The sequence below is a fragment of the Bombina bombina genome, chromosome 3, assembly GCF_027579735.1.
Source record: "Bombina bombina isolate aBomBom1 chromosome 3, aBomBom1.pri, whole genome shotgun sequence".
Lineage (NCBI taxonomy): Eukaryota > Metazoa > Chordata > Amphibia > Anura > Bombinatoridae > Bombina > Bombina bombina.
In genome coordinates this window covers 792,315,686-792,330,002 of record NC_069501.1, presented here as the reverse complement: position 1 = coordinate 792,330,002, position 14,317 = coordinate 792,315,686, and the positions used below count along the sequence as shown (strand labels likewise).

Here is a 14,317-nt window from a genome sequence, read left to right as displayed (position 1 = left end):
GCCGCACTCCCGCCTTGCAAACACTAGGTAAATTTTATTAACACCTAATCTGCCGTCCCTAACATCACCGACACCTACCTACATTTATTAACCCCTAATCTGCGGCCCCCAACGTCGTCGCTACTATATTAAAATTTATTAATCCCTAAATCTAAATCTAACCCTAACCCTAACACCCCCCCTAACTTAAATATAATTTAAATAAAACAAAATTAAATTACTACTATTAAATAAATTAATCCTGTTTAAAACTAAATACCTATAAAATAAACCCTAAGATAGCTGCAATATAAATAATAATTACATTGTAGCCATCTTAGGGTTTATTTTTATTTTACAGGCAACTTTGTATTTATTTTAACTAGGTACAATAGCTATTAAATAGTTATTAACTATTTAATAACTACCTAGCTAAAATAAGTGCAAAAGTACCTGTAAAATAAACCCTAACCTAAGTTACAATTACACCTAACAGTACACTATAATTAAACTAATTACCTAAACTACCTACAATTAATTACAATTAAATTAAATAAACTAAATTACGAAAAATAAACACTAATTTACAGAAAAAAAAAAAGAATTACAAGAATTTTAAACTAATTACACCTAATCTAATCCCCCTAATAAAATAAAAAAGCCCCCCAAATCAATAAAATTCCCTACCCTATACTAAATTACAAATAGCCCTTAAAAGGGCCATTTGCGGGGCATTGCCCCAAAGTAATCAGATCTTTCACCTGTAAAAAAAAATACAATACCCCCCCAACATTAAAACCCACCACCCACACACCCAACCCTACTCTAAAACCCACCCAATCCCCCCTTAAAAATACTAACACTACCCCCTTGAAGATCACCCTACCTTGAGCCGTCTTCACCCAGCCGGGCACAAGTGGTCCTCCAGAGGGGCAGAAGTCTTCATCCTATCCGGCCAGAAGAGGACATCCAGACCGGCAGAAGGCTTCATGCAGGCAGCATCTTCTATCTTCATCCTTCCGGAGCGGAGCGGGTCCATCTTCAAGACATCCGACGCGGAGCATCCTCTTCATCCGATGGCCGACAACTGAATGACTGGTCCTTTAAGTGACGTCATCCAAGATGGCATCCCTTGAATTCCAATTGGCTGATCGGAATTAAGGTAGGAAAAATCCTATTGGCTGATGCAATCAGCCAATAGGATTGAAGTTCAATCCAATTGGCTGATCCAATCAGCCAATAGGATTGAGCTTGCATTCTATTTGCTGTTCCAATCAGCGAATAGAATGCGAGGTCAATCCTATTGGCTGATTGAAGACGGCTCAAGGTAGGGTGATCTTCAAGGGGGTAGTGTTAGGTTTTTTTAAAGCGGGATTGGGTGGGTTTTAGAGTAGGGTTGGGTGTGTGGGTGGTGGGTTTTAATGTTGGGGGGTATTGCATTTTTTTTACAGGTGAAAGAGCTGATTACTTTGGGGCAATGCCCTGCAAAAGGCACTTTTAAGGGCTATTTGTAATTTAGTATAGGGTAGGGAATTTTATTATTTTAGGGGGGCTTTTTTAATTTATTAGGGGGATTAGATTAAGTGTAATTAGTTTCAAATTCTTGTAATTCTATTTTTTTCTTCTGTAATTTAGTGTTTTTTCCCCCGTAATTTAGTTTATTTAATTTCATTGTAATTAATTGTAGGTAGTTTAGCTAATTAGTTTAATTATAGTGTAGTGTTAGGTGTAATTGTAACTTAGGTTAGGGTTTATTTTACAGGTACTTTTGTACTTATTTTAGCTAGGTAGTTATTCAATAGCTAATAACTATTTAATAACTATTGTACCTAGTTAAAATAAATACAGAGTTGCCTGTAAAATAAAAATAAACCCTAAGATGGCTACAATGTAATTATTATTTATATTGTAGCTATCTTAGGGTTTATTTTATAGGTATTTAGTTTTAAATAGGATTAATTTATTTAATAGTAGTAAATTTATTTAGATGTATTTAAATTATATTTAAGTTAGGGGGGGTGTTAGGTTAGGGGACTTAGTTTTTGGATTAATACTTTGCGTTGTGGGGGTTGGGAGATTAGGGGTTAATAGGTTAATTAGATACTTTTTGTGGAGGGTTGGCGGTTTAGGGGATTATATGTTTATTAGGTCATTTGCGATATAGGGGGGTTTACAAATTAGGGGTTAATACTTTTATTAGATATTGCGATGTGGGTGTGGGGGGATGGCGGATTAGGGGTTGATATTGCGCATGCGTTAGGTGTTTGTTATGGCTTCTAGGGATTTATGGTACTTTGCTGCGTCTGCCTATGTGTGGCAAGGTGAAAATGGAGTAACATATCTCCATTCTACACGCGTAAGTCCTAACAGTGCAGGTCTCACCAAAAGCTGTGAGATGCACCACTACCACATGCCTCCTCCAGGATGCATTCGGCTTTAAAATGGTCTCTGCGCTGTCTGCAAGAGCCGTGCTATTTAACTCCTTAATGTGAAAAAACAGCAGCTGACATACAGGGTACTTTGGCGGTGGTTAAGGGGTTAAAGAAGGATAATACTAAAAATATTTCTATCATATATATATATATATATAAAAAGAAGAGCAGTTAAATGTGATAAAAATTTATATTTTTGCATGAAAAAGGCTATGTAAAAGATAAGACTCTGTTGCTCACTGGCTGATAGGAACAACTCCCCCATAGAAAGATGTTTTTTTCAGTGCTGATATATATATATATATATATATATATATATATATATATTGAAACACTCTGGTTTAGGTGAAACAAAGAAAATGTTTGAGTATTACATTTTTTAAAGGGCCATGATACCCAAACGTTGAAACACATGTAAGTGATGCAGTATAGCTGTAAAAAGCTGACAAGAAAATATCACCTGAACATCTCTATGTAAAAAAGAAAGATATTTTACCTTAAAAATTCCTCAGTAGCCACATCCCATTGTAAAGGACTTCTAAGCAGCAAATCAGTATGTCTGTCCCGGGACAGGCAAAGGGGTGAGCTTTCGTGCACACTCATCTTATTTCCCTATTCAGTTTAAGGAAGTTTACTATGAAATCTCATGAGAGAATTTAGTGAAATCTCATGAGAGAATTTAGTGAAATCTCATGAGTTCACAGTAAAATAGTTCATGACCTCAGCACTGTTGATGCTGATTGGCTGCTGTTTATTTCTTCATTTTTATTTTTCTACCTGCAGCCGAGCAACAGCTGAAGTATATTTTTTTACGCAAACTTACGCCTAGATTTAGAGTTTTGCGGTAGCCGTCAAAACCAGCATTAGAGGCTCCTAACGCTGGTTTTGGGCTACCGCTGGTATTTAGAGTCTTGTAGGTAAGGGTCTAACGCTCACTTTCTAGCCGCGATTTTTCCATACCGCAGATCCCCCTACGCCAATTGCGTATCCTATCTTTTCAATGGGTTCTTTCTAACGCCGGTATTTAGAGTATTGGCTGAAGTGAGCGTTAGAAATCTAACGACAAAACTCCAGCCGCAGAAAAAACCCAGGAGTTAAGAGCTTTTTGGGCTAATGCCGGTTCATAAAGCTCTTAACTACTGTGCTCTAAAGTACACTAACACCCATAATCTACCTATGTACCCCTAAACCGAGGTCCCCCCACATCGCCGCCACTCGATTAATTTTTTTAACCCCTAATCTGCCGACCGCACACTGCCGCCACCTACGTTATACTTATGTACCCCTAATCTGCTGCCCCTAACACCACCGATCCGCTTTTGCCCTGTGGAAACCCCTGTGATCACTGGCAGTCACGTGGGGGGTGAAACGCGCGTCGCCAGTGATGTGGGAAGTGGAGGTGGACGTGTCTGTTGGACAGATCGCTGTAGCGTCCACGCTGTTTAAAATCCTGAATCACAGAGAATGAAACAAGCTGATTCAGTTCACACTGAAACAAGGCTGGGATATCTAATCATCTAAAGCAGAACATACGGTTGTATTAAAAGTTCAATGTCTTAACTTTGACACCTAAGTCCGCTACTCTTCATATACCGGAAGGTTTTGGATGTACTGTGTATAACACGGATTTACTTTGCGTGACATTTTGAGAACTGTCTATGGGTGTTACATATACACCGCTTCATTATTTATTATTCATTTACTTGTATGAAACCGTTCTGTGTATTTGCTATCCTACTGTGACAGATAATATTGAATGGCTTTGGGGGAGCGTTAACATAGATCCAGGGAATTAACATTCATGACACCTGTTACCTTTTCTATATTGGTGGTGCCCACTGAATACTGGAGTTGTTAATCCTTTTCCCCATAGCCTTTACTTGCTTTTGATAGCCTGATAAAATACAACCATTGTTAACATACCTACAATTTTATGGAAAATCCAATCAGCCTGTAATTTTGGGTTATATACACATAGATCCAGATTCATTATAACATGACGCCTGATACCTCTAATTACATTGGTGGTGTCTGCTGTTACTGGATTTGTTGTATTACCCTTTACAGTCTAAACTGCTTTAAATTATAAAGATTGGAATTAACCTGTTAATTACTGGTTGCTAAAGTATTGTGCACAATACTGGGAGACGTTCCCAAACATATGGATTTATTGCTTATGTGATCTCGTTCATGCTTTTGATTTGTTTATACAGGCTACTTACTGACATAGATCCTCACGGCTCACTATGGTGGCCGATTTTACGCTTTGTACGTAACCACCCACTAGTGGAGGTGTTGTCAGTACTGCTAGCTCATTTGTACAGCCTAATCTGTGCTTAGACATTTCTCAACCAACGCTTCCCTGTTTCATTGGTTCATGAGTTCTAATCATAATCATATTTTTATATATATTTTTTTTGTTTATTAGAGATACTCTCGAGGAGGCTTACAGGTGGGTGGTAAATAGAATCAGTATTCACTTACCGCTATTAAGCGGAGCTGGACATTTGTTCAGCAGCCTATCTAAAAAGATGTGCTGAAATCCTTGTCTATACAGATAGCAATCTAATTGCGGTTGCTATAGAATCTCTCTTACTAATATAAATATATAATTATTTTAAGGGCCTGCACATCATATAATTTTTCCTTCATAAAAGGTTTCTTTTTCACCTGGGCGTCGCCTTATAGCTTAAGGTAAAGATACAATTACTAGGCCTTACTAGCCTCCCTATCCCATTTATATTATATTTATTAACCCCTAATCTGCCCCCCACAACGTTGCCGCCAGCTACCTACAATAATTAACCCCTAATCTGCCGACCGCACCTCACCGCTACTATAATAAAGTTATTAACCCCTAATCCGCCTCACTAACCCTATAAGAAATAGTATTAACCCCTTATCTGCCCTCCCTAACATCGCCGACACTTAACTTCAATTATTATCCCCTAATCTGCCGACCGGACCTCACCGCTACTCTAATAAATGTATTAACCCCTAAAGCTAAGTCTAACCCTAACACTAACCCCCCCCTAAGTTAAATATAATTTTTATCTAACAAAATAAATTAACTCTTATTAAATAAATTATTCCTATTTAAAGCTTAATACTTACCTGTAAAATAAACCCTAATATAGCTAGAATATAACGAATAATTATTTTGTAGCTATTTTAGGAATAATATTTATTTTACAGGCAACTTTGTAATTATTTTAACCAGGTACAATAGCTATTAACTATTTAATAGCTACCTAGTTAAAATAATTACAAAATTACCTGTAAAATAAATCCTAACCTAAGTTACAATTAAACCTAGCACTACACTATCAATAAATGAATTACATACAATACCTACAAATAAATACAATTAAATAAACTAACTAAAGTATACAAAATAAAAAAGAACTAAGTTACAAAAAATAAAAAAATATTTACAGACATTAGAAAAATATTATAACAATTTTAAGCTAATTACACCTACTCTAAGCCCCCTAATAAAATAACTAAGACCCCCAAAATAAAAAAATGCCCTACCCTATTCTAAATTAAAAAAGTTCAAAGCTCTTTTACATTACCAGCCCTTAAAAGGGCCTTTAGCGGGGCATGCCCCAAAGAAAACAGCTCTTTTGCCTGTAAAAAAAACCCATACAATACCCCCCCCAACATTACAACCCACCACCCACATACCCCTAATCTAACCCAAACCCCCCTTAAATAAACCTAACACTAAGCCCCTGAATATCTCCCTACCTTGTATTCACCACAACGGGTTCACCGATTCGTCCTGGCTCCGATGTCTTCATCCAAGCGGGAGCTGAAGAGGTCCATGATCCGGCTGAAGTCTTCATCCAAGCGGGAGCTGAAGAGGTCCATGATCCGGCTGAAGTCTTCTATCAAGCGGCATCTTCAATCTTCTTTCTTCCGGATCCATGTTCATCCCGCTGACGCAGAACATCCATCTTCACCGACGACTTCCCAACGAATGACGGTTCCTTTAAGGGACGTCATCCAAGATGGCGTCCCTCGAATTCTGATTGGCTGATAGGATCAGCCAATCGGAATTAAGGTAGGAAAATTCTGATTGGCTGATGGAATCAGCCAATCAGATTCAAGTTCAATCCGATTGGCTGATCCAATCAGCCAATCAGATTGAGCTTGCATTCTATTGGCTGATCGGAACAGCCAATAGAATGCAAGCTCAAGCTGATTGGCTGATTCCATCAGCCAATAAGAATTTTCCTACCTTCATTCCGATTGGCTGATAGAATCCTATCAGCCAATCGGAATTCGAGGGACGCCATCTTGGATGAGGTCCCTTAAAGGAACCGTCATTCGTCAGGAAGTCATCAGTGAAGATGGATGTTCCGCGTCGGCGGGATGAACATGGATCCGGAAGAAAGAAGATTGAAGATGCCGCTTGATAGAAGACTTCAGCCGGATCATGGACCTCTTCAGCTCCCGCTTGGATGAAGACTTCAGCCGGATCATGGACCTCTTCAGCTCCCGCTTGGATCAAGACTTCAACCGGATCATGGACATCTTCAGCCCCCGCTTGGGCTTGGATGAAGATGTCGGAGCCAGGACGAATCGGTGAACCCGGTGTGGTGAATACAAGGTAGGGAGATCTTCAGGGGCTTAGTGTTAGGTTTATTTAAGGGGGGTTTGGGTTAGATTAGGGGTATGTGGGTGGTGGGTTTTAATGTTGGGGGGTTGTATTTTTTTATTACAGGCAAAAGAGCAATTTTCTTTGGGGCATGCCCCGCTAAAGGCCCTTTTAAGGGCTGGTAAGGTAAAAGAGCTTTGAACTTTTTTAATTTAGAATAGGGTAGGGCATTTTTTTATTTGGGGGGTCTTTGTTATTTTATTAGGGGGCTTAGAGTAGGTGTAATTAGCTTAAAATTGTTATAATATTTTTCTAATGTCTGTAAATATTTTTTTATTTTTTGTAACTTAGTTCTTTTTTATTTTTTGTACTTTAGTTAGTTTATTTAATTGTATTTATTTGTAGGTATTGTATTTAATTAATTTATTGATAGTGTAGTGCTAGGTTTAATTGTAACTTAAGTTAGGATTTATTTTACAGGTAATTTTGTAATTATTTTAACTAGGTAGCTATTAAATATTAAATAACTATTTAATAGCTATTGTTCCTAGTTAAAATAAATACAAAGTTGCCTGTAAAAAAAATATAAATCCTAAAATAGCTACAATGTAATTATTTGTTATATTGTAGCTATATTAGGGTTCATTTTACAGGTAAGTATTTAGCTTTAAATAGGATTAATTTATTTAATAAGAGTTAATTTATTTCGTTAGATTTAAATTATATTTAACTTAGGGGGGTGTTAGTGTTAGGGTTAGACTTAGCTTTAGGGGTTAATACATTTATTAGAGTAGCGGTGGGGTCCAGTCGGCAGATTAGGGGTTAATACTTGAAGTTATGTGTCGGTGATGTTAGGGAGGGCAGATAAGGGGTTAATACTATTTATTATAGTGTTTTTGAGGCGGGAGTGAGGCGGATTAGGGGTTAATAACTTTATTATAGTAGCGGTGAGGTCCGGTCGGCAGATTAGGGGTTAATAATTGTAGGTAGCTGGCGGCGACGTTGGGGACGGCAGATTAGGGCTTAATAAATATAATATAGGGGTCGGCGGTGTTAGGGGCAGCAGATTAGGGGTTCATAGGGATAACGTAGGTTGCGGCGGTGTACGGAGCGGCAGATTAGGGGTTAAAAAAATATGCAGGTGTCAGTGATAGCGGGGGCGGCAGATTAGGGGTTAATAAGTGTAAGGTTAGGGGTGTTTAGACTCAGGGTTCATGTTAGGGAGTTAGGTGCAGACTTAGGAAGTGTTTCCCCATAGGAAAGAATGGGGCTGCGTTAGGAGCTGAACGCTGCTTTTTTGCAGGTGTTAGTTTTTTTTTCAGCTCAAAATGCCCCATTGTTTCCTATGGGGGAATCGTGCACGAGCACGTTTTTTAAGCTGGCCGCGTCCGTAAGCACCGCTGGTTTTGAGAGTTGCAGTGGGGGTAAATATGCTATACGCTCCCTTTTTGGCGCCTAACGCAGCCCTTCTGTGAACTCTAAATACCAGCGGTATTTAAAAGGTGCGGGAGAAAAAAAGCATGCGTAGCTAACGCACCCCTTTGGCCGCAGAACTCTAAATCTAGCCGTTACTCTGCTGAGCTGAGAAGATTGTGAGGTAAAATATCTTCTTTTTTTACATAGAGATGCTCAGGTGATATTTTCCTGTCAGCTTTTTACAGTTATACTGCATCAGTTTCAAGTGATTTAGCATATGAGTATTATGTCCCTTTAAGTTGGTTTGAAGCCTTTATAAAAATGTGATATAAAAGTTTGGGAGAGGGTCTTAAATAAAAGCTGACATGCAGGCTTGGTAAAAAGTTATAATTGAGAAAGAGCATTAGAGAGGGAGGAACAAAAACTCTCTAAAAAGTACAGGTATAATGAAAGATAAAAAAATTGTTGACCTTAAAGGGACACTGAACCCAAATTTTTTTCTTTCGTGATTCAGAGAGATCATGCAATTTTAAGCAACTTTCTAATTTACTCCTATTATCAATTTTTCTTCGTCCTCTTGCTATCTTTATTTGAAAAAGAAGGCATCTAAGTTATTTTTTGGTTCAGAACTCTGGAGAGCACTTTTTTGTTCACCAAAAATGGGCCAGCATCTAAACTTACATTCTTGCATTTCAAATAAAGATACCAAGAGAATAAAGAAAATTTGATAATAGGAGTAAATTAGAAAGTTGCTTAAAATTTCATGCTCTATCTGAATCACGAAAGAAAAAATTTGGGTTCAGTGTCCCTTTAATGCCTTGCTTAGGGCCTGCTCAGGCGTATGTCAAGGCCCTTTAAAATTTTTAGAAACACAACTTTTATCTTGAGAAATGTTTATGTTGCTCTGCAGTGTTCTTTTTGTGCATTACAATAGAAGGTCTAAAAAAATCCCAAAGATTTGATGTGAGTTCTCTCCATACCAGCAAGGTTATGAATATTAGGCTCTTAATAAGAGAGACATCTTACTTGTTCAGCTTCCATTTCTAATGTGTCAACTTTTTCTTTAAGTTTGCGGCGCACAGATTCAGCTTCCTTAAGTTCTAGCTTTGCTGCATTAAACTCGTCTTCCATTTGATGAAATTTACTCTCCCAGTTTTCAGCCTTGGCTGAGACTCTGCGCAAGTTTTCCATAAAGTCCTGATTCTCTTTCTCCTGAGAAAAATGATGTTTATATTTTATATAGGAAACTCTTTGATTAATGTTATAAAAAGCAATGAAATATCTGATAAGGCAATGTCACATGACAAAGAACATACCAAAAATAGTCATACACAAGAATTAAACTTTTCTGATAGTCTGGCTCCCTCTACAGCTGCTTCTTTATGTATTCAAAGAAAATGCTGGTACATAATACAAATTGGGGCAATTTAAAAACGTTCATTTTATCTTTAGGTTATGCATACCCCAATTTTTACTCTATTCCCCCTTTATAAATATCAATTGTATCCCTTGTGAAATACATGATAGTAGATTTAATATTTTTCTTTTAAATAAAAAAAAACACCACATATTCTATCAATAACCCTATAATGTTTTCGTGTTTTTCAGACGTGCTCTGTACTAGGAGGGGAAATCTTGCTTGAGCAAATACCAAGCTATATTGCCCTTGTGAAGTTTCTTTCCTCACAGTGTTGTCTTGCTTATCCAAAGCTGAAAAGGTTGTCTCGTTTTTGTTTAACTATAATTTCTCTTTAGTGGTTTATAATATTTCTTTTGTGTATATGTTAGATCTGTATGTTAGATTGATCTGTTTTATAGAGGGAGTTTTTTGTTTTTAATTGCTTGTTCTGTAATATTTTGAAAGTGTTTTTAGGAGAACTCTTCTAGTTGAAGAAGAAGTAGTGTGTGAATAATATGCAGCACAAAAGCAAAGCATAATGGTTATATTTAGTTAAAGGGCTAGAAATGTATATATAATAATATTGTGTATTACTTTTGAAGCAATTGAATTTTCCATCCGTGCAACTTCGCCCATAGAATTTTGTACTTTCCGTTTCATATCTTCAAGGTTATTCTGTGAATCTTTAAGTTTGTGAGTTAGAGTCTAGGGAGAAAAAAAAAAACCACACAATACCATTTTATATCATATTTTTCAAATTTGTTTAAACTTTTTAGATTAAAACATACTGGAAGCACCAAATATCTTGTTAATAGCTTCTGAGTCTTTCAAAAACAGCACAAAGAATAAAAACAAAGCATGACTTATTGATGTACATTACTATATACTGACAGCACAGGGCAGTTATTCATAGGTGTTTTTTTTTCTAACAACTTAAATAAGGGTAGAATTTAAAGGGACAGTTTAGTCAGAATTAAACTTTCATGATTCAGATAGGGCATGCAATTTTAAACAACTTTCCAATTTACTGTTATCATCAAATTTGCATTGTTCTAACTTAGATAGGCTCATATGCTAATTTCTAAGCCCTTAAAGGTAGCCACTTATCTGAATGCATTTGACCGTTTTTCATTGCTAGAGGGTGTTAGTTCAGGTGAACCCATATAGATAATTAGATACAAGTTACAGAGGTAAAGATTATATTAATATAACAGTGTTGGTTATGCAAAACTGGGGAATGGATAATAAAGGGATTATCTACCTTTTTAAACAATAAGAATTCTGGAGTAGACTGTCCCTTTAAGAGACACTTTAGTTTAAAATATTAATTTAATTTGCTACAGCATTTTATTTTGTAATAATTTATCTACTCTCACCACTACTAACTACTACTTAAATGAGAATACTGCTGGAGATTGGAGAATACCCATGTATACGGCTCTAAATTGGCTTACCCACTCATTTCCTCATTTGGAGTGTAATAGGAGTGCACCAGATGTCCATTACATTCAGTTAGAGTTTGCTATATGAAACTCCAGCAGTAAGAGCACATGGCAGTAATGACCAGCAAGTGCATAGGCTAGGAACAGTCAGCAAGAGCACAGGGAAGTAATGACCAGCAAGTGCACAGGGCAGAAACAGCCAACAAGAGCACAGGGCATGAATACACAGCAACTGCATAGGCTGGAAACAGCCATCAAGAGCACAGGGCAGGAATGACCAACAGGTACACAAGACAAAGACAGCCAGCATGGATACAGAGCAGAAGTGAGGCCTATGTATGTCCCAAGGAACAACATACAGTTGTATATGTATCCAATGCAAAAATGAATACCTGATGACTACGAAATACTGGGCTAGATTACAAGTGGTGCGCTCTTGCACACGAGCAATATCGAGTTTTTGCGCACAACAGATTACAAGTTGAAAGTAAACATGATCGCAAAAGCACAATCCCATCTTACACTTGTTGGGTTTATGCCACTGAAAACCTTGTGTAAACGGTAGTGCGTTAAAAAAAAAGTTGCACTAAACACAACAAATATACATTTAAAAATTACAGTTGCACTCATATAAACACTATCTGATAAAAAAATAATTCATATAAAAATATTACAAAAAACGTTAAAATGTATATGGTATATGAAAAGATGTTTAGCAGCAAAGGGCTATATTGTATATATACATACATATATAATATATATATATATATATATATATGTTTAAATATGTGTATGTATGATTATTTAGCATTTTTTATAGTATTTATAATAATTTTTATTTATATGTTATATGTAATATTTCAATAAGGTTAGTAATTCTTCATATGCGCTAACCCGACACTGCGTTAGACCTAAATTGTGAAACCCAAATCGCATATTTTACATTCTTATGGTCTTCACATAGATTTTTTTAAAAATTGTTTATAATTATATATATATATATATATATATATATATATATATATATATATATATATATATATATATATATATATATATATATATATATATATATATACTGTGTGTATATACAGGGAGTGCAGAATTATTAGGCAAATGAGTATTTTGACCACATCATCCTCTTTATGCATGTTGTCTTACTCCAAGCTGTATAGGCTCGAAAGCCTACTACCAATTAAGCATATTAGGTGATGTGCATCTCTGTAATGAGAAGGGGTGTGGTCTAATGACATCAACACCCTATATCAGGTGTGCATAATTATTAGGCAACTTCCTTTCCTTTGGCAAAATGGGTCAAAAGAAGGACTTGACAGGCTCAGAAAAGTCAAAAATAGTGAGATATCTTGCAGAGGGATGCAGCACTCTTAAGCGTGATCATCGAACAATCAAGCGTTTCATTCAAAATAGTCAACAGGGTCGCAAGAAGCGTGTGGAAAAACCAAGGCGCAAAATAACTGCCCATGAACTGAGAAAAGTCAAGCGTGCAGCTGCCAAGATGCCACTTGCCACCAGTTTGGCCATATTTCAGAGCTGCAACATCACTTGAGTGCCCAAAAGCACAAGGTGTGCAATACTCAGAGACATGGCCAAGGTAAGAAAGGCTGAAAGACGACCACCACTGAACAAGACACACAAGCTGAAATGTCAAGACTGGGCCAAGAAATATCTCAAGACTGATTTTTCTAAGGTTTTATGGACTGATGAAATGAGAGTGAATCTTGATGGGCCAGATGGATGGGCCCGTGGCTGGATTGGTAAAGGGCAGAGAGCTCCAGTCCGACTCAGACGCCAGCAAGGTGGAGGTGGAGTACTGGTTTGGGCTGGTATCATCAAAGATGAGCTTGTGGGGCCTTTTCGGGTTGAGGATGAAGTCAAGCTCAATTCCCAGTCCTACTGCCAGTTTCTGGAAGACACCTTCTTCAAGCAGTGGTACAGGAAGAAGTCTGCATCCTTCAAGAAAAACATGATTTTCATGCAGGACAATGCTCCATCACACGCGTCCAAGTACTCCACAGCGTGGCTGGCAAGAAAGGGTATAAAAGAAGAAAATCTAATGACATGGCCTCCTTGTTCACCTGATCTGAACCCCATTGAGAACCTGTGGTCCATCATCAAATGTGAGATTTACAAGGAGGGAAAACAGTACACCTCTCTGAACAGTGTCTGGGAGGCTGTGGTTGCTGCTGCACGCAATGTTGATGGTGAACAGATCAAAACACTGACAGAATCCATGGATGGCAGGCTTTTGAGTGTCCTTGCAAAGAAAGGTGGCTATATTGGTCACTGATTTGTTTTTGTTTTGTTTTTGAATGTCAGAAATGTATATTTGTGAATGTTGAGATGTTATATTAGTTTCACTGGTAAAAATAAATAATTGAAATGGGTATATATTTGTTTTTTGTTAAGTTGCCTAATAATTATGCACAGTAATAGTCACCTGCACACACAGATATCCCCCTAAAATAGCTATAACTAAAAACAAACTAAAAACTACTTCCAAAACTATTCAGCTTTGGTATTAATGAGTTTTTTGGGTTCATTGAGAACATGGTTGTTGTTCAATAATAAAATTAATCCTCAAAAATACAACTTGCCTAATAATTCTGCACTCCCTGTATATATATATATATATATATATATATATATATATATATATATATATATATATATATATATATGTTAGGTTTATTCTTCTGCTCATGGAGAGAGCAGAAGAATAAACCTTACATATATATATATATAAAAATATATATCATTATAAACATTTAAAAAAAAAATCTATGTGAAGACCATAGGAATGTAAAAACATAATTTATGCTTACCTGATAAATTCCTTTCTTCTGTAGTGTGATCAGTCCACGGGTCATCATTACTTGTGGGATATTAACTGCTCCCCTACAGGAAGTGCAAGAGGATTCACCCAGCAGAGTTGCTATATAGCTCCTCCCCTCTACGTCACCTCCAGTCATTCGACCAAGGACCAACGAGAAAGGAGAAGCCAAGGGTGTAGTGGTGACTGGAGTAT

General features: G+C 36.9%; 1 protein-coding gene across 1 annotated transcript in view; it reads right to left on the bottom strand.

The window, feature by feature from the left end:
• The window catches only part of TSGA10 (testis specific 10), a 159,408-nt gene that overhangs the window by 26,508 nt on the left and 118,583 nt on the right, over positions 1 to 14,317 (bottom strand). Inside the window, exons 14-15 of the mRNA XM_053705457.1 lie at positions 10,424 to 10,534; positions 9,457 to 9,642 (exon numbers count right to left, since the gene is read on the bottom strand). Of these exons, the coding sequence (XP_053561432.1) occupies positions 9,457 to 9,642; positions 10,424 to 10,534 (297 nt within the window). The remainder of the gene's footprint in view (positions 1 to 9,456; positions 9,643 to 10,423; positions 10,535 to 14,317) is intronic.